Source organism: Scleropages formosus, chromosome 13 (assembly GCF_900964775.1).
Source record: "Scleropages formosus chromosome 13, fSclFor1.1, whole genome shotgun sequence".
NCBI lineage: Eukaryota > Metazoa > Chordata > Actinopteri > Osteoglossiformes > Osteoglossidae > Scleropages > Scleropages formosus.
The window spans coordinates 20,281,824-20,308,598 of record NC_041818.1 but is presented as its reverse complement, the minus strand read 5'-3'; the positions used below and the strand labels follow the sequence as shown (position 1 = coordinate 20,308,598).

The window sequence follows — 26,775 nt, the reverse complement described above, 5'->3', positions numbered from 1 at the left end:
GAACACTGGCTAAGGATAACTAAAATACAGAAGAGAAAAATGCTTTAGAGGGAAGGAAGCTGAACCTTTAAAATGCCACTTCAAGTCAGAGAACCTGTTCTGGTACCACAGGGCCAAGGTGCTTAATTTTTTCCCCCAAAAAATGTATATACCCAGCTGAATATAAAAGGATGAATTTTTAATCTGTATTGGCAAGGTAACAAGATAACAGAAAATCTTCATAAGTACGCAAGAGCTAAAATGCTTACCATTCCACATTACAAAACTGAACTGGAACCAAAACTTTAAAGAGCCAATAGCAGTATAATGTGTATTCTTGCACCATCTACTGGCACAACAGAAGCACTGCACCAAGAGGACCACACCTGCCTGATGCCTAGAGCGATCTACCTGCTAGAATGCAGCATCTCATCCATTTCAAGACCAAAAGTCTAACAATACATACAACTAGACTTAAGCCATAACACAAATCTTAAAAAGCAAAAATGCAAACAAAACGCACTACAGATGTATCTAGATTAAGTACCTGAAGTATAAGCACAGAAGCCTCCTTTTGCCTGTACAGTTCTACAGCACAATTTCAAAACATATGAATGAACTTATGAATACCAAAAACATTTCTAATTCCAGATCAAGCAGTCTCAAAATACGTCAACTACTATGAATATTTAAACAGATTTACTAGCCGCAAACAAAAACAAAAACAAGAAGCATGTGTATTACAACACTTTATTTTGGTGACCTTGGAAATATACACATTTCACAGACGACGGCCACGGCGACCACCCTTTCTGCGGGTGCTGTCTGATGGAATGGGGGTGACATCCTCTGCAACAGAAACAACACTACGATCACTACACAAGGTCAAACTGAAATCAACATGCTTGGGTGGACCCCAGCCCCAACTGCTGCACAATAATAATCACAAAATTACAACCAAATGATTGAAGTCCAGTTTCTTACCAATGCGGCCAATCTTCATACCGGAACGAGCCAAGGCCCTAAGTGCAGACTGTGCACCTGGACCTGGAGTCTTGGTTCTGCAAGATAATCAAAGCCCATTAACATTACTTCACAAAGGATACATGCAACTTAAAGCACCATGGAAACATCATTGGTGGACTGAGTAGTGAATCTTTTCAACAAGCCCGCAAAGTGCATTTGGAAGTGAGAACAGTGCATATTTATAAATTGCTCATTGGAAAGTCGACACTAAACCTGCAAAAGCTGTTAACAAGTAATGCATCCTAAAGATATCAAAACCCGGAGGCTTCCACGGTTGGTGTCAACTGACTGGAAGTTTTGTAATTCATAAGTACAAAACTCCCAGTCATCCTAAAGATGTTGCAGAAGCACTTCCCCTCCATAACACTGTCTAGATGCAGCACTTATAGTTTACAGCTTTACTTTTATCCAAGCAGAAGCTACAACCTGACCACCCAAGGGCAGTATGAATTAAGCGTATTTCCTCTTCCAGATTTTGAAACTTGGACAATGTTTCAGGTATCAACTCCAACTAGCAAGCTCAACACAGCAAGATTTGTCTACACTTGTCTACACACAGTGTTGAACATTACATTTAAACCCCACATTTCAAAGAAAAATTAACATAATTTACTTCAATAAGAAGCACATATTAATGGTACCAGCGATGACAACGATCCTAAAAACACTCAACTGCAACAAGACCCCATCTTACCTGTTTCCCCCAGTGGCTCTCAGTTTGATATGCAGGGCAGTGATGCCAAGCTCCTTGCACCTTTGAGCCACATCTTGAGCAGCAAGCATAGCGGCGTAGGGGGAGGACTCGTCTCTGTCCGCCTTCACCTTCATCCCACCAGTGACGCGGCAAATGGTCTCCCTTTTAAAAAAAAAAAAAAAAAGAAAAAAAGAGAGGTTAATGGAAAAGAGCAACAGCTGGACCGTGAAAACATGAGGCCCTTCCTCAGTCCTGCATGCGTAAACATTGAGTTTACATGCAGCACTTGCTATACACTGCAGAGAAAGACTTTTCCTATAATTTCTAGTCAGATATGTTTTCCAGTTCACCATGTAACTCAGTTTACAAATGCAGTCAATATTACTGCATCGATCACCTTAAAGCAGACATGTATACTGTATATGACACGTTTCATCACAGTAACTTAAGTTAGACATTCAACTTTACAGCAAACAATTTATACAGGTAGGTACTTATCACTTCAATGTAGCTACTCTGATCATGCACGCTACAGCAGAAGGATCCGCAATGTGCACCGAACAGGAATATTCAGATTACAAGGCAACACCTATATCGTTACACCACCTGCAGGAGTACAAATCTAACAGGGCAAGTTAGTAAATGTTACTTTACTGAAGTTACCACCGCTTTTATGCATATGTTGTAAAGGCAACGTAACTTACAGTTTACACACAAGTAAAGCTGTTGTGTGTGGGTATATGAATTATATCCATGCTGTCCATCTGAAGAAATAAAGATTCTCTCGAGACTTACTTGCCAGAGAGATCGGTAACGTGGACGAAGGTGTCATTGAAGGAGGCGAAGATGTGGCACACTCCAAAGACGTTCTCGCCCTCGGCGACCTGCGGGCCCAGGCTGATTACCTGCTCTTCCTTCTTCTCCTTTCCCTTGCGAGGAGCCATTGCTGCAGAAACAAGACTTCCGTTGACTGGGTAAGAATTAATAAGCCTTTCCTGTATGCGAGCTGCCTCAAAATCCGACAAGCGTACAGCTTTTGATCTCGTGATCATTTTTAAAACGAGTTAAAAGATGAAAGCAGAATTTCATAAATAAAACTGCACTGCATGATACACCAGTCGGTACAGTCACGCTAAGTGTATTACTAGTTTTCTGTGTGCATCATTAGCTCCGAACGTTTATTCTCGACCAATCTTAGAATCTCAGATAAAAAGAACAAAGCTAAAATAATCTAACACAACACCGGCTCTGCTGTAAAGATAGCTCTTCGCAACATACTGCGTTTACAGCATCGAATGGACGCGGCCTACCACGGAACGAACTGTATCACTTGATCAGAAACCTCATTTCTTACTTTTAAAAACACGGAAGTGTAAACATATCTTACAAAGACAAAACCATTCAACGAAAATAAGATATTGACATGCAGTATTTGCTTATTCAAACTTAGATGAATAAGGATTTATTCTGATTATAAAATGAGAGCCCGCTTACCTATGTGTGCTTCTCTGAGCAGTCCGACCAAGAAAGGAAGACGGTACTACATCCGGGTTGAAAGGTTCGCATGTTTCCCCCGGAAGTGAATCGCGGATTGGAAGGTGAGCCTTTTGCCCGGAAGTGTAACTCATTTTGTTTGTGTAGCCGGGTTGTGGGTTCTTCAGTTCTTTCTCAGTGTTCAGTGCGCTTAGAGTGAAATAACTTGAATCAAAAGTAAAATTTTCAGCGTATACTCCATTTATAACAAAACAAACATATAAAATGTATATATGCGTATCACAAGCCAGAAACTACAATTTTGTATATAATATATGTGTGTATATACACACACTACATTTTTTAATGAATTTCGAAATGATTCCCAGAGTAATATTAAGGTATTTACATCCTCTTTGCAGATTAACCTCTTTTTAGTATTTGTCTATTACGTTTACATTTTCATAAAACAACAGTTACAATCACTAGTAATCTTCATGGATTCCCAATTCATTATTTAACAAACATGGAATTATGATTGTTGGTAGTTTTGTCTTAGTTCCTGAAATAAGTTGGACTACATTTACGCAACGGTCTACATTTTAAATACGACTACATTTATGCAAAAAATTACCATTTGTTCATTAGAAATGTTTTCATCCACAATAACGCACAACTCACTAAACCAGACTACATTTCACAACAGAAAAAGCTTTAGAAGTAGGCGCAGGTGGCTTGTCTGATACAACCTTTTCTGCCATAGCATATTATACCAGTAGCTGTCTAAAAGAAAGATGGAAAACAAAAATAATGGTGTGATGCAAATTTATGGAGCATAGTACAGAAATAAACTTTGGGGCATAGAGCTAATTTTGATATCTAATGATGCATTGGAATCAATTTACCATTTGTACATCTTGGATACGGTGCAAACTTTTTTGAAAATGTTGGGGCTCTTAATGCCAGTTTCAAGTCAAAGTTCACAGCCAACACACAACTGTATCGTCACATTGTTTAAAAAGCAATCCTTGAAAAAAACAGTATGGGTGTCTGGGTGTTCATGTGCTTCAAAATTATTAAAATTTGACAGGTTTTAACATCATTGTCAACAACCGCTTGTCCCGAGTGGGGTTGTGGCAAGCTGGAGTCTGACCCGGCAACACAGGGCGGAAGGCTGAAGTGGGAGGGGACATACTCAGGACGGGACGCCAGTCCGTCACAAGGCACTCCAAGCGGGACTCGAACCCCAGACCCAACACACAGCGGGCGCCAGCTGAACCCGTTGCACCACCACACCAGGTTTTAACATATAAACCTGAAATGTATGTTCTGGTGTTTATTGTACATTATTTCAAGCACATTCACTTTGTCAGATAAGTTCTAGGGTAAAAATATTGTAAATTTAGAATCCCTATTTATTGTGTTATTTAGTCCAAGACTTGTGTAAATCTGTGCAGAGAAAAATCACCCTTAAGTGTAATCTTTCTGCTGTGTAACCTACATGAGTACACTTAAGACTCCTGCATCGCAGATTCAAGTGGATAATCATGCAGAGCTGTGTAAGGGAGATATGATAAAATATCAGAGATGTGTGATACTGGTCTGCAGAGATAAGGAAACACCAGAGGCCTCGGTACAAAGTTAGCTCTGTAATTCTGCCTGCGTGCAGGCATTTACCTTTCCTAGTCACAGATCGTGTAAAGCCTCACTTTAGAAATGTGTAGGAAATGTGGGCCAAAGGTGGAATCAGTGGGCAGCGGTTCACGTTTACCAGAATTATTCCTATGACACAGAAAGCTTCTTTCCGGGACAGCAGGTGTGGTGAAAGAATGTCGGCTGTGTCTGAAATAGCACAATGGTGTGACAAATTCTCAGGTAGTGGGGACTAAAAATACAGTGCTGCTTGAAAGTATGTAAACCCTATAGGGATGGTCTTTATTCTTTAATAAAATATAAAGCTTATAAAATCTAAATCTTAAATCTTGAAATAATCTTGTAAAAGGAATAAATGATGGTGATTTACACAACTGATTCCTAAATACTTGGACTTACTTGGGTCTACTAATTGTACCGACTCCTACCTACTCAGTTTAACCAGTGCAACTTGGCTTCACTTATTTTTCCACCTGCACTACATTAGTTTTGCTACGACACGCATGATTCCCTCTATACTAACACGTGGAATTAGTAATTACACACCGATTATGTCAGATGAGAAAGACCGGTTTCTGATTAAATAACAATTTCACGGTAAAACTAAGGCACAGAAGGGGTTCACATACTTTCAAGCAGCACTGTATTAGAAATAGTATCCAATGGTGTTATACACAAGGGTGGGAGGGGGCATGTCCCCAATTCTCCTCTCCCATTAGGTCTATGCAGTGTTTGATTTAAGCCAGAGAGCAGTTCACTTTCAATTAGAAACACAATCACCGTAGCTCTGTGGCTTCTGTTGGGGGCTGAAATTGGAAAGGCAGGAGAAGGAAAATGAGCGTGGATGACTTTGGGGGCGCAGAGAAGCACATTAGCCCGTTGTTTTGGAATTAGCATCCTTATCTGAGTAAACAAGTCATCACTCCACTAAACCATGAAAGTGACCAAACACAGACAGTAATGTAAAGTGACACATCGTATTATTTGATGCAAATCAACAGACACTTGTATGAGCCATGAGGAGAAAACAAATCACTTCGGTCCTGTCTTGCATCTGGTATCATCCGTCAGGAGCCGGGCTTCAAATGTGACACAGTAATTACACGTAAAACGAGTGGGGTCTAAACCAGGCTTTCAAAAACCATGATCACGGGGACCCTGTGTTTATGCTGGCTTTATGCAATTTTTTTTTTTTTGGATTAATTATGTTTAATTTGACTGCTGGGAAAAGCTGACATTTGTGACATCTGTTACATCACTGGGGGAAAATAAGGTACAGTTGTACTAAAATGATGATCTGCTTCATTTACTGTTCCCCCCTCCAAAAAAAAAAAAAGCTTAGTTTATCCATTATCAGTAACTGGTTGTCCAACGCCAGTGCAGGGTCACAGGGGTCTGGAGCCTATCCCAAAAGCAAAAGCATAGTGTGAGGCCAGGTGCACTCTGGATGGGACACCAATACATTGCAGAATAATCTCACACATGCTTTTGGACTGCAGGGAGTACAAAAATGGGGAGAACATGCAAATTATACTCTGATTCAGCTAGATTTGAACACACAAAAAAACACAACTAATGATCCAACAGGAGTAAAAGTTGAACAGAGCTGAACACTGCAAAGGAGGATAATTTTATTTGAATTCAACACATAACATAACTGGTCACTTTCATCTGAGCCTCACAACATATAGTGGAACAACACCGAAGAAGAAAAAGAGATATTAGTTTTTGCCAAAATAGTAACATGCATAGTTTGAAGTCAATTATAAAATCCTACATAATTAATAATAAAAAAAAAACTCTCTCTTAGAAATGGGAATGAACTTTGTTTAAAAAAAGGCTCTTGGAATATTCCTTGTGGAAATACATTGTCCTCCAACAATTTGCTTTACAGTCATTGTTGTCCATCTAAATTTAATGCTCTCTGTATCTTCTGGATTGTACTCATTACTTTAAACAGATTGTAAATTGCCATGGATAAGTGTGTTATTTTTATTTATTTGGCAGTTTGTCTTAATAGGGTGTGTCACATCTTTTGAATTACACAATTGTACAAAAAGCAGCGCTGTAATTTATCACAGTGGGAGAACTGCACATGTTTTATTTAAAGAAAATTACTAAGTGTTTCTGCAAGAATCTGCAGTCAATTACAGTCAATTAGATCTCAAGAGTGCTTTGCAGATGTGGGTTTAGCGAAAGAAAAATGAACGGAATATGTGCGGAATTTGGGTTCGGGGAAGAATGCACTTGGGGTGAACCTGCGTGATGCTTCGAGAGAAGATCTCATCTCCAAAGCAGCTGATGACTCCGCTGCACGATCCACTTGCACAACTCTCCCCACCCAAGTTCCCTTCTCATGCTGTCCTCTTTTACACGATCCGTGCTTCTTGTCTGCGTCTCCCCCAGCTCTCCAGCCCCTGAAATGACCCTGGACATTGATAAACGATCCCCAAAACCCGAAAGAAACGGATCCACGGTGCAGACTCCACAGTATCTTTTCCCCAATTAAAATACAAAAGGCGAGTAATAAAAAGACTCATTTTTATTTGTAAATTAAGATCACAAAAGTATTAGTTACACAATAAAAATTATTAACAACAATTACAGTCTGATTGTACAGTTCAGGTAATTACTACCATCATGATGGTTATTTATCATTATCATTCTTTATTAATACTTGACAATAAAATACAGGACCTCTTGGGGAGAAAAAGTTGGCAGTGTGAACATCACCGGGACTTATGTGCAGGGTAAAGAGTTCTTGTTGGAAGATTTGGAGGGAAAGCAGAATGAGGCAGCGAGTTAGTCCCTTCGGCAGACCACTTGTAGGTAAAACAGACCAAAAGGTGCAGGTAGCAGGACTCTGTCCCTGCGATCTGAGATGGGCACCTCAGTGAGCACTAATAAATCTCCCCGAAATTAGAGGAGAATCGGGATCCACAGTGAGCTCAGAAGGAACAGGGCTTTCCAGCTTTCAGCAATTAATTTCAAAGGCTTTCACTTCTGATGAGGGAAAAATTGACCTTGATGTTGACTGCCTTCAAGGAGTCCAATATCCTGAGAATGAAAGATTTAAAAGCACTAAACTGGAAGAAAACGGCAAAAAAAAACCCTACATTGTTAGCCCTGCTCTAGGTGCCAAATTTTTCCATAATCCTGGGATTGCAGGCAGCAAGGGTTTAGAAATCATATTTCACACCCCAGGCTGTGCGTTGAAGATGACGTTGGCATACCGTACCAGGAAAATGTTCTCGTTGCACGCAATCGCCACCTCCCTGCCAGCCCCTCCCCCAACAAATTCGAGATCGTTCGAAGACAATTTAGACTCGTAAAATATAACATTGTCCTGCTCTGTAAATTCCTACTCATTGAGAGGAGGTCATTGCATCACAGACATCTGATTCCAGTCCATGAGAAAACTACGTTGTCCCCGACCCAACATCTTAATATTATATTGCATTGGGAAAGAAGAGGTGGAGGAGTAGCGCCCCCCCTCTCTTGTCGCATTCAATAACTTAAAGGTATACCATATCAGGACAAAAAAAAAAATAAGAAAAAGGTGGATTCTCACATTTTAAAACTAGTGAAATGAGAGCAGCTTTCAAATAATTACGTATTAAAAAGCTATTTGTTAAGATGTAGTTACAATGCCACGATCGATAGGTCACAGTACCGCACAGGTTGAATTTGTACCTTTCGTACATTTTGTAGTTCCTTCCCTTTGGAACGAGGATTCTTGGGAAGAACCCAAAAGAAATGTGAAAGAAGCAGGATGGAAGCAGTGATGTCTCTCCCAGTACAGACTGTAGCAGCTGGGATACAAACATGATCTCGTTCTGCAGTCTGCAAGTTGACGCCCGACTCCCCCCCCCCGCCCCGATATATACATTTATCCTAGAGGGTCAGTGAAATTAAGTGTGCTTTTCAACCCGTGTCAAAGAAAGAGACCGAAGAAGGGTGGAGACCGAGGTGATTACGGCTGTCAGACTGCGGGCATCGACAGCGTTTGTGCAGGTTAGCTTAGCAACGCAGCAGGGAGACGTCTCGGCTCCCCTTCTGGAATATCCGTACCGTACCAAGTTTGAGAGAACACGACAGAACACTATGCTCATTTGCATTAGTCTGGCCAAAGAAACGGGCAGCAACCGCGACAAACATCACCGAGTTCATTCGGCAAAGATTAACTTTCCTGAACTTCTTACAGTTAAAATCCAATTAAAGCGTCTTTCATTTCCCAATCTTTGTAGAACAAGCAGGATTTCTCATAATTGAACGCTTTGAACCGAGGTTGGACCACAAGGAGCGATGGCGAGTAATTCACGAGGAAAGTGAGGGACAGCTTGTGGAGCTAAGCCACTTTCGGAGAGCCCGATAAGGAAAGCGCTTCTCCAAAGTGCCTTTGAAACACCAAAGGATCCAGTGGCTTTTCCTTTCAAAGGGCTGCATAAGCCCGTTTTACAGCAGCTCCGTCATCTCGCGGACGGGGGCGGAGCGCTTCCCGGGCGCATGCCAACACGCACGTCGAGTCGCTGAGCGACAGCCGTCGGGCCGAGTGACACGGGCGAACTGCAGAGCTGACGCGTGCTTCTGCTGGGCTAAGACGTGTCCGGAACAAGTCTTCTGTTTAGCTCAACAACCGCAACATCTAACATCCAACACATGGGAGACCCACACGGATGATGGCGACAAAGAAACAAAGGAGTCCTCTCATCAGAGCCAGATCCTCGCACCGATCGTTCGAGTTACTCGGATTTCCACGCCAACCGCGCTAGACTTTATCCGAGCACCTTCCTGGGGGCTAATACTCAAAAACCCTCAAAGTGCAGGATTTGTACTGTGTTTTACTCTTCCCAGGCAGCGCTGCAACTGAGGCCACACATCATAACCCTGCCCCTCCGCACCTACTGAGCCAACTACACCGCACCACACCTGAGAGGGCGGAGTTAAATCGCACGCCGGTCAGAAGACACCGAGACCCTACGGGAAGTTCAGAGTCAGCGCGGCACAACTCGAGCAGCAGACGCTCTGACTCACCTCCTCGCGTTACGCAGACCCACGGCAATCAAGGCACTACGACACCCATTACATTCATGGCTGCATATGGCACCATTACGCCCGAGGCCTCGCAGACACTTATCTTACAGATAAGCAACAGAGAACCACGTCGCTGCGATCAGATAGCACTGAGCAAACAGCGATACAATTACAAATCTTTCAGCTTTCGCCCGGCTCTTAGTTATCCGCGCTCTGAGATGACGGCGACTCGCAGGAGGGGGGACCGAGGTTTGACAGCCGTCGCAGTCGATCGGCCGATTTTCGCCGAACAGCGGGAAAGCAGCGGCGCGAGGCTGGGAGGCGGACGGGCGGTCGGTCGGAGAGAAGAGAGGATGTTCGCACGTGCATTTAGAGGACTGGAAAAATAACGCGGCCGGGAACATCCTGCAACCGCTTGGACCCAGAGGAGCTCGGAGCCGCAGCGAAGCGCTGATCTGAAGCAGACGCCGAACGATAACCTGACGTGTTTGGTCCATTAGCTGAATGAAGCGGCAATATGCACGCAACTAACTTGTTCAGGAACGCACGTCTTACTGTCGACACCTGCATGCTCGGGTTACTCTAATAACTTAATAACCAACGGTAAAATAAAGAACAATTACCTTAAACCAGACCATTCCGCTCAACAACATTCAACAGAGCTTTGTTTGGAAACACACGCACTGGCCTACAGTGTTACTCTCTACACTCCACACATTCATAGGTCCCGCAGCCAGAGCCGGGACGTACACATCAGCTCTGTAAACACACCTGATGTTGCACTTTCTGTGGAATTTTGGATTTGAAATATCTTTTCTATGAAGAAGAAAAAAAAAAAAGTTTAAGAGAATCCTGCAGTCCCGTGATAAATATGTATTATTTGGCCCAAACATTCTTTGTTGCCATCTTGCAGGGCGAACCCTTGATGGAATGACACGCTGCCCACACGGGTGAAGGTTCAAGTACTGGAAAACAAAAATACTCCCACTCGCCCACCCACACGCACACATAGACGATCGAAACCCAGTGAAACCCTGCGGGGGAACTGCCGCACACCCATGCATGAGAAAAAAAGGGGCCCTCGTCACTGATGGCAGGAAGCGGGGCAGGAAAGGCTCGTGTCGGGCGGCACCCAGGCATGCAGTTGCTTAACCGTGGTTTGCTTTACCCCGAGAACCCCCCCCCCCCCCCCCACACCCTCACCCCAGTGGCACACCCTCCGGCTCCGCTATGATGCTCTAGGCCTCCAACACCCCTTGCATCACAAGTTCTAAGATCGCTCTTTTGAAGTTGCTTTGAAAGAGCCTCTGGGGGCCCCGTATTGATGTGCTATTATATAAAATTCCTACATGCTCTGCCTCTTGCTTTCTATACAAGGGTGTGTGTAAAAACGAATGGGGAAAAGCACATAGAGACAAAGGGTAGCTCTTGGGGTTGCGTAAAGGATTTGAAAAGGGCTGGGAAAGGCAAAGAGCAATGTTTGTTAACTTTTACCGGCCCTTGGATCATCTTATGCTTGGCGAGAGCGGCTCGCGCGGAACACTTAAGTGCGTGTCGGGTTCGGTCCTCGTGGCGGGAGGGGAACGCAAGCCGAGGTCTCCTGCTGGAGGTCACCTTTTCGGTAAGCTGTCCTCGTCCATCTGCACCACCCCCTGCACACGTCTGGCCCCGACCGCTCCGCCATCGGGCCTCTCCTGCCGGGTCGGCACGGCGCCACCGCTTTCTCCTGCCGGCCATTCTCATCGCCTGCAGCTACGCTCTCTGGGCCGGGAGGGTTCAGCCGTTCCATGCCTTACAGGATTAAAAAAATTAAATCCATTTTCATTGCTGCAGAATTGAAATGACTTCCTGTCCTCTGCAGGGGGAACTGGCAGATGGTGCAAGGGGAACGGAAGCGGGTGTTGAAATGCAGAATGTGAAACATGGGCACGGCGGCGTGTGTGACTGATCAATTACCCCCGCCGAGGTTTCAAATTAAACTCAATCAGGGGCTAGTCTAATCTCTCCCCTCCCACCGTCCTTCTCCAAATCGCCTTCTCTCGTCCGCAGCGGGCCACTGGGGAATCTGGGCGACACGCTCGGACTGCTTAGCAACATTCAAGCCTTTTTTTTTTGAAAAACAGGGACCGACCTCACCTTCAGCTGCGAAGAGCATCCGATCGCAGAAACTGGCCTAATTGATCTAAAGGCTCCGCACGTCACACATTCAGAAGTCAGTTTTCCAAGAGAAACTTAGAAAAGAAAGAGGGGGAAAAAAAAAAAAGGCTCTGCTGCGTTCACCCAAAACCAGACTTCTTTGTCAGAAATAAGGCAACTTCAAATCTCAGGTGAAGCTATAATCGGCCTAATGGGCGACCCTTCTTTACCGCGCCGGCTGGGTGTAGTTAACGTCTCTCCGCCGCATCTCTTTTAATTGCCCCTTTCACACTCCGGCTTACTTTCTATTTAATAGTCAGAAAAATAGTTTTTTTTTTTTTCCTTTTTAAATTCCTTTAGAAAATGGCAAGCTCTGCATATCCTGTTTTCACATTGTGCTGACATAAATTGTTTTTTTTACTCTGATGTCTGCATATTTAAAATCACTTAAAAACGGGGGGGGGCGGGGACAAACAGTGCTAACCAACTTTGTTCCGTAGTTGTCTGAATACTCAGTGGTACCATACTTTTAACAGGTCACGATGATGTAAAAGGAAAGAAGAAAAAAAAAAAAAAAAAAAGACTTAAAAAAAATAGCAAACGTGTCAAAAATACAAAAAACTCTGAATAGTCCACGTTGATGGGAAATGAACATTCCTTCCTGGCACTTTCATACGCCTGTGGCTAGTGTATTTAATAACTGGCACTACGCATACATGTATTCTTTCTGCGATCTCCCAAAACCAAAGTGTCTCTGTGTGTGCGCGCGCGCAGAGACATGTAGGGGAGATGGAAAGAAGTCCTGTCGTTGCCCCCTGAGTTCCAGCTTCTCTTTCAGCGTCCTGCCACGCTGGAGCAGGTGATAAAGAGGCCGGATGCCACGGAAGGGCGGGGAGTGCGGTTTCCTCATGGTTGCCCTCCACCGAAAGGAAACGACGTCCTCTGATCCATCAGCTGGCGGTTGCCTCTGCCCACATCCTCTGCCCCGGAGGAGGTCCGACTCGGCCAGATTCTCTCGTGGTTCTCTGCGGGAAGCCCCGGCCGATGACGGAGGGAAGGAGGCAGCTACGTAGGCGAGTCTGCTGCAGGACCACCCCCGTACTTCTCCCTCCTATTCAGAGGAGAGAACACACACCCCGGCGTGGCAGGTGGGCGGAGCAACTCGTCCTGTCGCCCATGTTCGGTCCAGGTGGCTCTTGTTACCTAGCGTTGACCAGCTCCTCACGTAGCCAGCTGGGCAAGGGCTGGCCGATCCTGTACAGCAGCTTGGAGAGCTCGACGTTGTGCTCCCGATAGTACTCCCTCAGGAAGGTGCGGGACTGTGAGGGGAAGACCACCAGAGCTCACCATCTCAAAAAGCAGCATATTCAACGGAAACAGAGCAAGAGAACCGAAGCAGTGGAACTTCGTCGGAAACCCAAGCTCTCGGGACACAGTTTATTATTCCGCACATTATTTATCGCTTTGGTAGGAACTTTAATGTCACCGCGACGCAAATCTGCGGAGCAGATCTTTCACGCGCGGATTTACAAGCTACTCGGCCACGGAACGCGTTTCCAGTTCTCGCTTTAATTAGGAAGCAGATGACTCCCGCGCCAGTGTTACTCATCAGATCTTTGCTATCAAACGTTCACCTTGAGAATAAGGCGGGGAAAATAATTCTTTGCTCTTTGGTAAACAAGGCTGAATTGTAAATGTGCAACATGAGGCAGCGTAGCACGTACTAATCTGGGCATCACTGTGTACGGAGACCCGCCATCTGCGGGAAGCATCGCATCCCGATATGCGAGTCTCTCTCTGTCTGATGGAACTGTGTTGGCTGAAGGTCAAGTCAGTCAAATTTCAATGTTTTCTTTGCGATAACTGCATCTATTATGACGTTTTACATCAAGGCACTGCATGAAAGCTTGGGTATTATAGGCATTCCGATGTGTTTTTTAAGCATTTATGAGCAGCGCTGCGGTAAGATTTACAACCGAAACAAAGGGCCATGAGAAGTGGGCACTGACTCCCGTTTTCTCAGAACAGCATGGAATCAGAAGTCAGTTGAGCAGCCTTTATCATTCATGACCAGCTGCGGAGTCAAAACTGTTTGCTTCTCTTCCCACTGCTTAATTTTCAATGATAAAATAAAACAAAACTGAATATTTTCTTCTCCGTAACGTCCCCGGATGCATGCACGTAAGAGGGCAGGCTGGGGAACCGCATGGTGCAGCCGGAGGCAGATGCACCTGAGAACAGCTAGGAGATGGATGTCTGCGTGCCGAGCCCAGGGATGGAGAAACCATCAGCGAGCTCCCAGAGAGCACCGCAAACACAGCATCTGACAGATGGCAAGCCAGTCGGCGGAGCCCCGCGTCTCTAGCGGCCCCTGGAGGCTGGGAGGGGAAGTCACCTGCGACTTCTCGGCTCATTAACTCGGACTCTCCCTGCCGCGGGGCCGCCAAGGGAGCTCCAAGGACTCAGAAATGGAACACCTGCAGCCCGTTTCTTCCCCCCGCCCCAACATTGTTAACGACGGCCGGGAGAGAGCACTGCCCCAGAGGGGTCACATGACACAGGGAGATGAACAGGCAGCTGTGGGGGTCATCCTAAACACAACCGTTTCGGAGCCTTTTTCTAGCACACGTATCTTGGAAATATACAGATACGTGCATATGTGGATTTCATAAAAAATTAAAAGCACCCCTCTAGAGATTCTACATGGACACTGTTGCGGCGAGTGTCAGCGTTTGCCTGGCGGCCAGCCACTCACATCCAAGTCCATCTCTGGGTATCTCCTGCCCTTGCTCTTGCCCAGACACTTGGTCTTTCCACCTTCCAGGAGCTGGCACCAGAAGCCTTTCTTGGGATCAAACCTACGCACCGAGGACAAAGCTGTCTTAGATGCAGTGATGCTGGGGCAGCTGGTGTTAGATGGCATCTTCTCTCCCCATGCAGAAAAACGTACATAACAGAAACCACTTTGGGAGACCTCACTGGGGAGGTGACTAACAGATGTTGCAGTTTACATGTCTGGGTTAGTAATTATCTGCTCAAGATGTGAGCGACAGAGAAAGGTATGGCAGAAGAGGAGGTGAGGGGGTTACAATGAACAAAACAAGGAAGAAGGGAGGAGAGGGGACAGAGAGAAAAGGATCATGGGGAGAGAAAGGAGGGGGATGGAGGATTCAAATTCCAGAGTCTGGCTTATAAAAAGACGACAGGAACCCAGACCAAAAAACAAGGATCAGCAATAAACCCATTTAAGCACATCCAAACATTTCCAGTTGCCCTGATACAGGATATCTGCAGGGCTGATTTTCCCGTGCACTCACTAAATTTTAACTGGATATGGTTTAACAGTTAAAGTAGCTCTCACGCTTTTTAAGGACGTTAATGGCCTCAACATTTCTATGCTCTCGTGTTTTTTATTTTTACTTTTTTTGGGAGGGGTATTTTCGAGTTCCTTGGAGACAAGCCAGGTACTTACGCCAAGATTTTGTGGTAGTTTACTACGTTCACCAGTCCCAGAAACTTCTGGATCTTATCCATGACTGACGCAGGCTCCGTTCTCAACATCTGTCCATCCAGGACCAGAACCTGGAGAGATCAGCTTTGTGTTAGAGACTAAATCAAACCACTTAATGCAGCTGGGTTCATACACACCCAAGGGTTTCTCAGTAGCAGTACAACAGGAATCTTGTCACAAGCTTTTGCATTTTAATAACTGGCATCTTACCAGTTGCATGATGACTGTGCTTTTCAACTGCATCTAGGAGATACTGCCCAGTGAGCCTGAATACCATGGTTCCAGGGGTAGTAAGACAGAAGGATTTCCTAACCTGGCTGGGGTGATAGTAGTTGAGCCAGCGATCCAGGTGGGTGGCGTACCATCCCGGGACCAGGCAACGGTTCTGGAGCACCCGTAATTTGATGGGGGCATCACGGCCGGCTGCGATCACCTCATGGAAGGTGTACTTCAAGGCTGCAGGGTCATCGTGGGCACGCTGGTGCTGAAGGGCGGACCGAAGGTCTCAGAGTTCATTGATGAACATTGCGAGGCAGCCAGACAAACGACATTCACAACTATTTATCCCCAAGGGGATTTACAATGATTTAACCATTTTTTTCTACTAAAGCAATCTGGGGTAAGTACCTTGCTCAAGGGTACCACAACAGGAGATGGGATTCAAACCTGGGTCCTTCGAGTCCAAAGACAGTTTCTCTAACCACTATGATACCTCCTGCCTCTCTACACCCCTAACAAATAACACCAGAGGCCAAATGCAAATCAGGATGGAAAAGAAATGTAGAAACTGAGGACATCCTCAGCCAGCACCAGCTACAGGTAACAAGACTGGACCCAGAATCTCCCTGCAGCAATGTTCTTTCCAACACTACAACTCTAATTGCAATAATGAGCCCTATAATCACTAACCAAGCCTTCAATATTAAGATGCGACACTTGACGGCTTTTGTTTAATAGCAGCGTTAATTACTAATCACGGCATTTAACAGAACCACCTCTCTGTCATTTTGCTGCTAACGTATAACACGTTGTCTTTGCAATGAATATTTTAGCTCATTTTAGGAAAAGCGTTTTAAGTGAGTCAAAATGTATAAGGGGAAGCCTCACCTGGTACCAGGAGTACGCCCGGTCGGCGGGGTTGATCAGGATTGTGATGATTTTGGCCTTGGGGAGCAAGGAAGCGGCCCGCTTGGCCGACAACTCCGAGTCAAAGTAGTTGGCGCTTTTCTCAAAATAGAAGTCCGAGCTGGTGTTGGAGGGCAGCGGGAAGTACTCCATGTACCTGCATAGGGGCGCAGAGGAAGATGAGGGTCCCGAAGCAGTGAGTCAGAGCGATTTCCACAAAGCGCATCGCTGTTCACGTCAATAAACAATCACAGTTCACAGTCTTGCGCAAAACTGCCTTTTCACGCTATTCTGTTTACAGGGCAGCAGGCGGAATGCTAGTTTGAGCCTTCGTCCTGCACTTGAAGGATCGGGGTTTGATTGCCAGCTCCTGCTGTAGTATCCTTAAACAAGGTACTTAGCCTGAATTGCTCCAGAACAAATTACACACCTGTATAAATGAGTAAATAAATTTGAGAAGATTACAATATGTACAAACCTAACAATCAAGTGCACTTTGGGGGGGAAAAAAAGGATCAGCAGAATGAATAAATAAAAAATAATAAAGAATAATACAAGAACGTCATCTCAGCTTTAATTAAAGTCAAATTAGTCCCGAGGGTCCGTCAAACGTCAATATGTTATGGGAGTCATTATCGCGTTACGCCCTCCCGAGCTCGCGGCTGATGACGAAAACTCGAATGGGGATTTTCCAAGTCTTCGAGAGCGGATGTCTCGAAATCGGACTGCGCTCACGGGGGGAAATGTAATTACGTGCGGAATCCGAGTCCTTCGGAAGAGAAGCCCACAATGGTTAATAACGATCCGATCCCTGATGTCAGGCAATTCCAACCTTCCAATTACTCCCTCTTGGACTTCTTTCAAGTTTTTTTTGCCCATATGACATACAGTTGTGAAAAATCGCACATGTCTCAAAACCCTGACAGGATCTCATCAGCCGAACCAGCAGAAATGCTTTTATTAAGTATGGAAAAAAAAAGGTGAAAGCACACCTGCTTGCTTAATCAATCATTATATGGTAGCCCTGCGTACATAAATCTGCGTTAGGCGCCTTCCGGATAATAATTGCCTCGATGTGAACTGTGATATTTAAAAATTGTTCCGATTATTAGTTTTGCACGGAAGCAGTTTCCAGCGACGGACTGCGGGACGCAGCAGCCCGTGTTTAAAAAACGAAAACATTCTGCAGAATGCTAATTCGAGCATTTCACGCTTCAGAGAAATCACTTCATCATAATTATTTCTTTCGATTTGTTTCCCCGGCATTGTTCGAATCTCAAACCTCCGCAGTTACGTTCACCTTGAGAAGCGGGCCCATGCTAACGAGACACTTATCCAAATTGTTATTTTCACTTTAAAAGGGAATACGGGGAAACTATTTAAAATTAGCGTTGTGAGCACACCCCACTTCCACGCCGTCCAGCAGCCCCACTCCCGCGTGTCAGGGCTGCATTGCCCTGGAGAGCCCTTCTCCCGCTTCGCTACGTTACAAGAGCAGCGAGGCACCCGGGCTGCCTGATGCACGCCGACGTGCATTAGGCTCGAGCCGCTCACTTGGTGGCACAGCCTCTGTTTGTTTTAAAGCTTTCTTGCCACATTCTGCATCCGAGGCCGGTGGAGCGGCAGCGGGACGATAAAAACGTTTTTTTATGCGCCCTTTAGCTGAGCGGGAGGGACCGCGGGGCTTCAAACATGCAAGAGAACCTCACGCTACTCCGTGAGGGTTTCGAGATTAGCGCTTCCGCCGCTCTTTAGCTTTCCTCCCGACTAAGCGGGCAATCGGAACACGCGGGCAGATTGAGAGAAAAGCCCACTGACCAGTCGATTCCTTTGTGGTAGTTGTGGCCATTGAAGAACTGGATTTCCTCAAAGGTCTCCTTGCTGGGATAGTTACTGGTCAGATCTGGGTGCATGCCCAGGAAGAGATAGAGCGCCGTCGTACCTGTAGGGAACGGGGGCAAAGCCGGTTAATGACAACAGGATGGGACGGCAAACCGACAGAACTCCTCGACTCAGTAAAACCCATGTGCCTCCCTTCCCTTCTCTTCTCTCTCCACTGGCTACCTGTAGCTCAAGTTCAACACTTGCTTACAGATTACAAGAAGGTCAGAGGATCCACACCTCTATACCTAGAGGATCTGATCACCATTGATCCTACACCCCAGCAGGAGTGCTGCACTCCTCCACCTCTGGCTGCTTGGCGGTTCCGCTCATGAGAGGTCCGAAATCAAAAGTCACGAGGTCCTTAGTTTTGGCTTGATGTGATGGAGCAAACTACCTTTTCTCCCTCAGAACTGCTGAATTCCTGACAGCAAATCTCCTCTCTTTAAGATCCATTTCTCTCCTGAATTCCTAACCGCATCATAAATTGGAACAAGCCACGTGTTTTGATATCCATATATTATCTGACTCTCCATTCTGCAAGAGGCTACTAGAGAGATCAGTGCAGGAATCAAACGGGCTGTTCTTTGATATTCACTGTCTATGTGTACAACTCTTATTCTGTTGCCATATGCACTTTTGTATACCATGATTTATACGTCACTATGGAGAAAAGCATCTGCAAGATGAATAAATGTGAATGTGATGTAACTGTAAAAGCAAAAGCCATTATGTGGGATACAATCCTGATCCATTCTGGTTAAAATCCCAGAAGGTCATTTTATCTCTTAGCGCACTTACTAACCTGAACTGCACCAATGGTATTAATGGGAAAAGTGTGAAATCCAGTGTCAGCTAAACAGCAAAATCATAATATATCATCATCATCGTCGTCATCATTGTAGAGATGCTGAAATAGACTTACGAGTGACTGGACAAATAGAGGCATTAATCAACAGAACTGCTAGCTTCCTGAAGAGTGCTGAACATAAATGCAGCGGCAGAAGAGGCTGACAGGACCCCATCGTCCCATGCTGGACTGGAACCCGGGTGCGCGACCAGCACATTCCTGCGTATCGCAAAAAAGGGACGAGCCCAGAGCTGGGGATCCTACGAGACCTGTCTCCGGAGCCAGGGCACTGCGGAAGCACGCGGGGCAGTCTGTTTTACTTGGCCGACTGCTCTGCATGCCAACAGCAGCTGTCAGTGATTCAGTAACAGGTGGTGATTATTATACAGGAGAAACGGGCTCTGTTCTGCTCCGGACGCATCCGGTTGAGTTTGACAGAGTGCAGGCGCACACCACGGGCACTGTCAACAGCGGCGCAATGAAATCGAGGGGGACCCGGAGGCCCCGTCTCCAGACTAGGGGAGCCGGGCTCCACAGACTGTGCCGTGGTGCCAGACCTGGGCTAATTGCACCGTGAAATGAGGGAACGCACTCTCCGCCCCAAACCCTAATCCTCGTCTCGCTGCAAAGATTAACAGTGCCATTTAGTGCCCTCCAAGAAGGGGAAAATCACTCCCTTAAGACGACTTATAAAAGTGTAATTAGCCCACGCACTAAACCAGGAATTCCCATTTGCACTATAGTAGTTGGAGATAAATAAAAACAGACCGCCATGCACGCCATTTACCATAATTCCGCAATAGTTAGGAACACGCAAAACATTTACGTTGACTCGTTTAGAAGACACTTTTCTCCAAAAGAGTACATACGACTTGCAATGTAGTTTTTAGCCGACACCTTTACCCAGGTGATGGAAAGTGGTACATACACTGCACAGAATTCCTGACGATCGTTGACCCATTTATACCAGAGCGATGCCACACATACACACACGCGTAGATACACACACACTATGGGAGAACCAACTGAGAGTCCCCATTTAACCTGAAACACATCTGTGGACTGTGGGAAGAAACCAGAGCACTCACAGGAAACCCATGGAAACACAGAGAGGATGCGCAGCTCCACACAGACTTAAGTGGGGGTCGAACCCACGTCCAACCGCACCATCTGAATTGAACTGAGGCTGAAAGCCACTCTCCCATGGTCTGCAGGAAAGGAGATACCACAGCACTTACCCGTCTTCTGTGGTCCAATGATGAGGAGCTTGGGGAATCGGTCACACGTTTTCTCCTTGGACCAGATGTCCTTGTGTCGCTTGTCCTCACAGGGATCCTGCAGAAGAGGAAAAAGGAGGGGGGAGGGCGGTCGTCAGGATTCCACAAAATGAGGAGCATCAGCGTACAGGATGACACGACTCTGAATGGAGCCCATACGGGAAATAATATGTCCATCTGCTGAGAAAACAAGGCTCATGTGAGTGACATAATGGGGTTAGGGTTCAGCAGCACTCGCAATCCCTCCCTGCAATTCGGGGGTCAGCGGAGAAAGACGTCTCCCTTGGGTTCTCATCATGGTCTCTCAGACTAAATGAGATATGCACATGCTGCTGCGTTTGCAAAATGTAGAGGTTTCCTCTGATAAATTGCAACTTTGTCACCACATGAACGTTGGGAATAAGCCAAAGTATTCGGGGGAACGCGGTAAAGGCCCACTGGGGGGCCTAAAAGCTCAACATAATTACTACCAATTATAACCTGGTGGAGAGAAGACTCCCGAGGGAAGCGTCACAACGACCAAGGCTCTAGGAGACTCGGGGCTGGTTTTGTAATTAGGGGAACCAAGCAATCGCCAAGAGGTGCCAAAATTTGGGGGTTCCAAAATTTTGCAACAGAAAAAAGAAAATGTATTGTAATCTTGGAATTTTTTTTTTTTTTAATTGTTTTTAATAATAATTTATTAACAGTCAAATTAGAAAATTGAAGATCTGAGATTGTATTTATTATATAAGCATAAGAAGTTACTCTGTTTATAAATTCGTATTTTATTTTCCCTTCTTCGTAATCTGGACGTATCCATTTGTATGTGCACCTTTATTAATTTACAGATTGAAGTCTAATGGGTGCTGGATTGATTCCTGCCGAAAACCCTTCTGTTAGCCCTGACGAGAGGGGGACACTCACATTTCCAAGCGACACACACGGACTCAACCCCCTAAGACCGCAGACCTGGAAATGACCTGCTTCCTGCACTGACCACAGAATGGACCAGACGTGTACTACTGCTGATGCACGTTGCCACTGGGTCAGCCTCATGAATCTCATGAATAAATGATTTCTGTGATAATTTCAGTTACTTAGTCTTAAACAAGCAACCTGTACTGAATTCCACTTTGAAAGGCATTTATATTACGAACCTTCATATTCCCAGACATAAAAATCTAAAAGTATGTATTCTCATATCTTTAAATAAACAAAATCCCATTATCATAGTATGCCTGCATTTAAAACAGCTATTGTGGAATTCATATAGTTTTTTAAAGAACTTTTTTCTACAGCATTCCAAATTAAAAGGTTGCAAGAAGTGAAATAACGCACAAATAACTGTTAAAAATCTCAGTCGACTATAATCAATAAAATGGTCTTCAGACACAATTTCTCATTGCTGTTACATTTTTTTCAAGTGCCTGCAGAATCACAGACAGGTTTCTGAATAAATTCTAATTTTTCCATGATGCCTCATCAAGAAATTAAGATTTAAGATGAAGACAAGATGAGCTGTTGTTTTTCATACTAAAACCACGGGTTCTCATTACTGTAACAGGCTTGTGGTGAAGATCTTAAGGAAGGTAAAATAAAACTGATTAATCATTTCGAAAGACATTAAAAGGCTTAAGATGATACTGGCAACATTTTTTTTTATGAAATCACCATGGCTGCTACTATTGTGAACAAAAACGCAAAGGATTCTTATTATCATCACTGACAATTTTCACATCTGGTTTGGTTTGAAGCTCGTGAGACTGACCCGGGCAGCTCTGATGACTGCCAGGAGCAGCTTATAACCAATACAGCATCCTCATTGTGAGCTTGATCCAAAGATCCCCTGTAAGAGCCAGAGAACTTCCTCCGTTCACTCGTGCGATAAACAGGTGGGCCAGTATAGGGCGCTTTGTGGGACCGAGGGCTGCGAGTCAAAGAGCACGTCAAGAAGAACGGTCGCCAAGACCCTACGTTCTCAAGCCGGCCATCTGCTTCAGGCTTAGCACGGGTTCACTGCGCAAACATCTCGCCATGCGATGTCCACGATGGACAGCTGACCCCTGGCAAAAGAAACTAGTCAAGTATAAAGCCTGTTTCATATGATCATCAGTTTCCCTAAATGTGCCTGTCAGATTCCGACGCCCCCAAACAAAGGCATCCGGACACAGACGAGGACTCTGCGACGGAAAAACGGTCGTCACGTATAGGAACACGGTTGCCAGCCACTCTCCTTTCTGCGAGACACAATGGCCGTCCTTGTCAGGTAATGATTATTCCGGTGCAGTGGACAGCCGAGGCGTACCGAGCGTCGGAGCGGGTCATTCATACACACGCGGAAAACGGAAGAAATGTGGCAGAGGAGATAGGAGAGAGAAAAGGAAGAAGCCGAGATGAATGCAGGTCCAAGGGGTGATGCGGAGAAGGAAACAAAGGCCTCGTGTTGAAGGAACAACCAGACCTGAGCACGCTGCTGCGCACAAATGGGACTCGAGCTTCATGCGTGAACTCGCAGTACGGCAGAGCTCTGCAGACACGCATGCGGAGCTCTGCCGGACACGATCGCACACGATCACACACAATCGCACACACACTATGGCTTTCTCGGGGCTTATCACCTGCCACAGTGGGTCCCTCTCCTCGGGGAAGATCTGGAAGTAGCGCTGGGCCAGGTGCACAGGTGGCAATGTCTGCAGCTTCAGGTTGGTCCACGTCTGCAGGAACTTGACCAAGTTCTTGAAGGTGTACAGCCCCAGGCGGTCGTTCCCGTAGTTGGATAAATGCGTCATGAAGATGCTGATCTGCGAGGCGAAACAAAGTCTGAGGACGCAAACGGGACGGAACCCTGCGTCATATTTTCACGACAGCGCTTTGAGTTGGACAGGGAAGCAAACGTGAACCTTCTGTAACCGAGGAACCGAGATCTGCTCGCAGAAACAGCTTGGCTGTTCAGCACGGTTTCATGACCCACTTCCAAGAGATACATTCCCATAGTGTGGTGCAGACAGGGGGCATGTCCATAAGTGTAGGGCGGAGAAGGGGTGTGTCCATCGGTGTAGAGCAGAAGGGGGTGTGTCTATCAGTAAAGGGCAAAGAGGAGGTGTGGTCATCGGTAGGGCAGAAAGGAAGTGTGTCCATCACTGCGGGGCACAGAGCAGATGCTACTCACAGGGTTGAGGAGCACGGTGAGAAAAAGCTCCCCCCCGTTTATCAGCTTGTCCAGCTCTTTGGGGCCTCCAGGATACTCCTTGTAGAAGATGGTGTGAGTAAAGAGACCGCATGTCTGCCTTGGAAGGACCTGAGAGAAGAAAACACAAGCATCTATTACTACACCGAAGCCACAAACAAACACACACACACACACAATGAGGCAGAGCACACACACGTACACATACGCAGACAGTCATCTAGCTTCACCAACACACATAACGGCTCTAAATTTTTGTCTTTTAATTATCTTCAACGGATGCCCGTCACCCAAGTGAAACAAACCCACGTTATCCGTCAGCCTACACGGAAACTAATGACAGCGTAAACGCGGCGCCACGGTTAAAGGATTTGCAAATCGATCATCTGAGAACGATCGGATGATTTCTTCCACGTATTCGGCCTCGAGGACGCCCCCTCTGAAGGGCTGCAAATAAACGCAGCCTTGAGGACAACATCTGCGCCGCAAAGCAGCTCGCCCGAATTTCATTATGGGCCGATCGGTAAGCGTAACAGCTGTATATGAAACATTAAGCGAAGCTGCGCTGTTTCAAGTCACGAAATGCTGATGTGAAGTGAAAGGATGAGGGCTACGGGCTCCGAACTGACGTTTAAAGCTGTAAAGAGCACATTCCCCATGTGGGACATAGAACAGGCTCTGCCTTGTCAAGGCCACAAGCAGCCGGAGTTTCAATGCCAATTCGCTTCTGTCAGAAGGACCTCAGCGGGGATCGCTGCATCGCGCCGCGGGGCAAACGGAGGCTGTCGTTTCCACGACGGTGAACGCTGAACGTGCGGCGGTGCCGCCTCGCCGCTCTCCACTGGCAGTCACGGTCACTGGAGATGGGAGCGGCTGGCTGAGTCGGCTCGAGCCGCGGCGTGAAGGTGAGCCGCGTCATCCGCACGACGGGACCGGCGGACGCCATTTCCATCCGGACGAGGGCTGATGTCTCGGATCTCGGCTGACCGCCACGTCTACAGGCCCGTCTGATTCCTCCGGGAGCCATAAGCGCGAACCCTGTGAGACCCGAAGACCGCGAACAACACGCGCGTGAAGAAGTGCACCCGAGAGCGTAGAGCTGGCCGAGGGTCTGAACGCAAACCGCTAAACGGTTCTGAAAATCAGACACGTGGCTCTTTCCATCTGCTCACGTGCACCGCGGCATCCCGGAGGCGGCCCCTCGAGACGGGCCCCGCTTTGTCGGGAGCTCCGGCTCTCGGGCGGGACTTTCCGCTAAGAAGCGGACCGGCTCCGCCACCAAACGCAGCTTCCGCCCCCACACCCCGCCAGCATCCGTCCCCCTGCCACCCCATCGGATTCAAACTCATTTTTCCTCCCGAAGTCGCTCTCGTGCGGTACCGCGAATAATGCTTCTTCATCCAATTTGCTCTGAGTGCAATTCATTCCCAGGGAGCAAATACTGGTGAGAAAAATAGGGGGGCCGCTCCGAAACGACGGCACTCCTTCCCTGCCCCCCCCCCCCCCCCCCCCCGCCCCCCGTGCTCTGGTGACAAATGATCACACAAAATCAAACACACATATATTCAAGTCCCCATGGTGAAGCACAGCACGCCTCCTTTAACAGCAGCGCCTTGAGCATCTCAGTTTGACCTTATATATCATCTGACTTATCTTGGGTATCAAACCGCTAAACATCCTCCGACTGCTAATCTTTTGGAACTATTAGTGTCGTACGACTGCCAGGGAGTGACAGAAAGCAGGCCAAGCCACTCAAACCTGAGTAGCGGCGAGGGTTTGAGCAAAATCACTGATGGCTCGGGGTGATAAGAGGACAAGTGCCTGTGAGAGGGATGGACCGAGGAGCTGAGGGTAGCCGAGCGTCGGGGTTCCTTACGCTGATGCCGCTGTGGATGAAGCCCCGGCGGAAGCGGGCGGGCTTCAGGTGGGGGTACTCCTCCGTGCTCGTCACCTTGATGCCCCAAACCTTCTTCCAGGCCTCGTAGAGCTGCACGTGCACGGGGTACACGCCCGAGTGGTGGGGAGCCACAGCGTAGCCCATATTGGTGGGGATCCCGTGATCCTGGACGGGGGAAGGAGAGGCTCATCTTTAGACCGATAACCGCTAACGAACAACCTTCGCTCGGAAGCAAAAATGAGAAACGCGCAGACACACACACACAAACGCACGCACACCCCCACACACTACACTCCAGCAGCCCTGTTATTATCACCGCCGCCATTATCTACTTCATTCAGAGACGATGCCCTAATTACACGCTGTACGGGCCATTTATCATCAAAACAGCCGTCTGAGGTTGGCCCGCTGTTTGTCTTTCACGTCTGCTGGTCTGCGCACAGCCGAGTCGCCGGGATGTTTACGCGCGGCTTGCGGTTCGGACCTGCCGGCCGACGGCGTCGTCCCTGTGCAACGACTGTTATGTATTTTTCGTCAAAACAAACGGTTATTTGCACAGCTACGTTTTAGCCACCCCCTGCCGCGCTCTGCCACGGTCTGCAGATTTGTCTGAGGAGAGGTGCGGCGCCCGCTTGCGCGTCTGGATGCTCACCGCCGCAAACCGCCGGTTCAGCATCATCTGCTCGGCCAAGACCGTTTGGTTGTGGAAGAGGTGGGGTTGCATGTGGCTCCACATGTGAGGGAACCACCAGAACTCCTTGACTAAGGACAGCAGCAGGTCGTCGCCCAGGTCTTCTTCATCCGTGCCTGAGGGTTGGACATGCATGCATGCACGCGCGCACACACACACACACACACACACACACACACACACACAAAAACAGGCACAAAATCTGACTGGATCACACAATGGTATTCACACAAAACAACGTCTAAAAGGTTCAAACAGACCTTGTATACATGGAAAACTGGAAAAATGGTTCCTCTGGCATGGAATTTATCCTTATCCCGGCACTTTACTGAATACACATCATAAAAATAGCACATAGAGCACTGAATATACTCCAGAA

The 26,775-nt window shown here is 46.7% G+C and overlaps 2 protein-coding genes across 4 annotated transcripts in view; both read right to left on the bottom strand.

The window, feature by feature from the left end:
- Positions 1–713: 713 nt before the first annotated feature.
- On the bottom strand, positions 714–3,268 carry rps14 (ribosomal protein S14). Its single transcript, XM_018756324.2, has 5 exons — positions 3,194–3,268; positions 2,495–2,645; positions 1,700–1,861; positions 964–1,040; positions 714–828 (listed from the first exon to the last, which is right to left on the bottom strand). Exons 2-5 carry the CDS (start codon positions 2,641–2,643, stop codon positions 761–763), a joined length of 456 nt encoding a protein of 151 aa, XP_018611840.1. The 5' UTR covers positions 2,644–2,645; positions 3,194–3,268; the 3' UTR covers positions 714–760.
- Positions 3,269–11,046: 7,778 nt separating this feature from the next.
- Positions 11,047–26,775, bottom strand: part of ndst1a (N-deacetylase/N-sulfotransferase (heparan glucosaminyl) 1a) — a 72,903-nt gene continuing 57,174 nt past the window's right edge. For 2 of the 3 annotated variants that reach the window (XM_029257381.1, XM_018756481.2), the window contains exons 6-16: positions 26,358–26,512; positions 25,685–25,870; positions 23,791–23,919; positions 23,240–23,422; positions 20,601–20,697; positions 18,450–18,573; positions 16,614–16,788; positions 15,820–15,990; positions 15,468–15,577; positions 14,751–14,853; positions 11,047–13,314 (exon numbers count right to left, since the gene is read on the bottom strand). In XM_029257381.1, coding sequence (XP_029113214.1) covers positions 13,195–13,314; positions 14,751–14,853; positions 15,468–15,577; positions 15,820–15,990; positions 16,614–16,788; positions 18,450–18,573; positions 20,601–20,697; positions 23,240–23,422; positions 23,791–23,919; positions 25,685–25,870; positions 26,358–26,512 — 1,553 coding nt within the window. In that variant the 3' untranslated portion in view covers positions 11,047–13,194. The remainder of the gene's footprint in view (positions 13,315–14,750; positions 14,854–15,467; positions 15,578–15,819; positions 15,991–16,613; positions 16,789–18,449; positions 18,574–20,600; positions 20,698–23,239; positions 23,423–23,790; positions 23,920–25,684; positions 25,871–26,357; positions 26,513–26,775) is intronic. The other variant, XR_003798085.1, reaches the window with a different exon arrangement.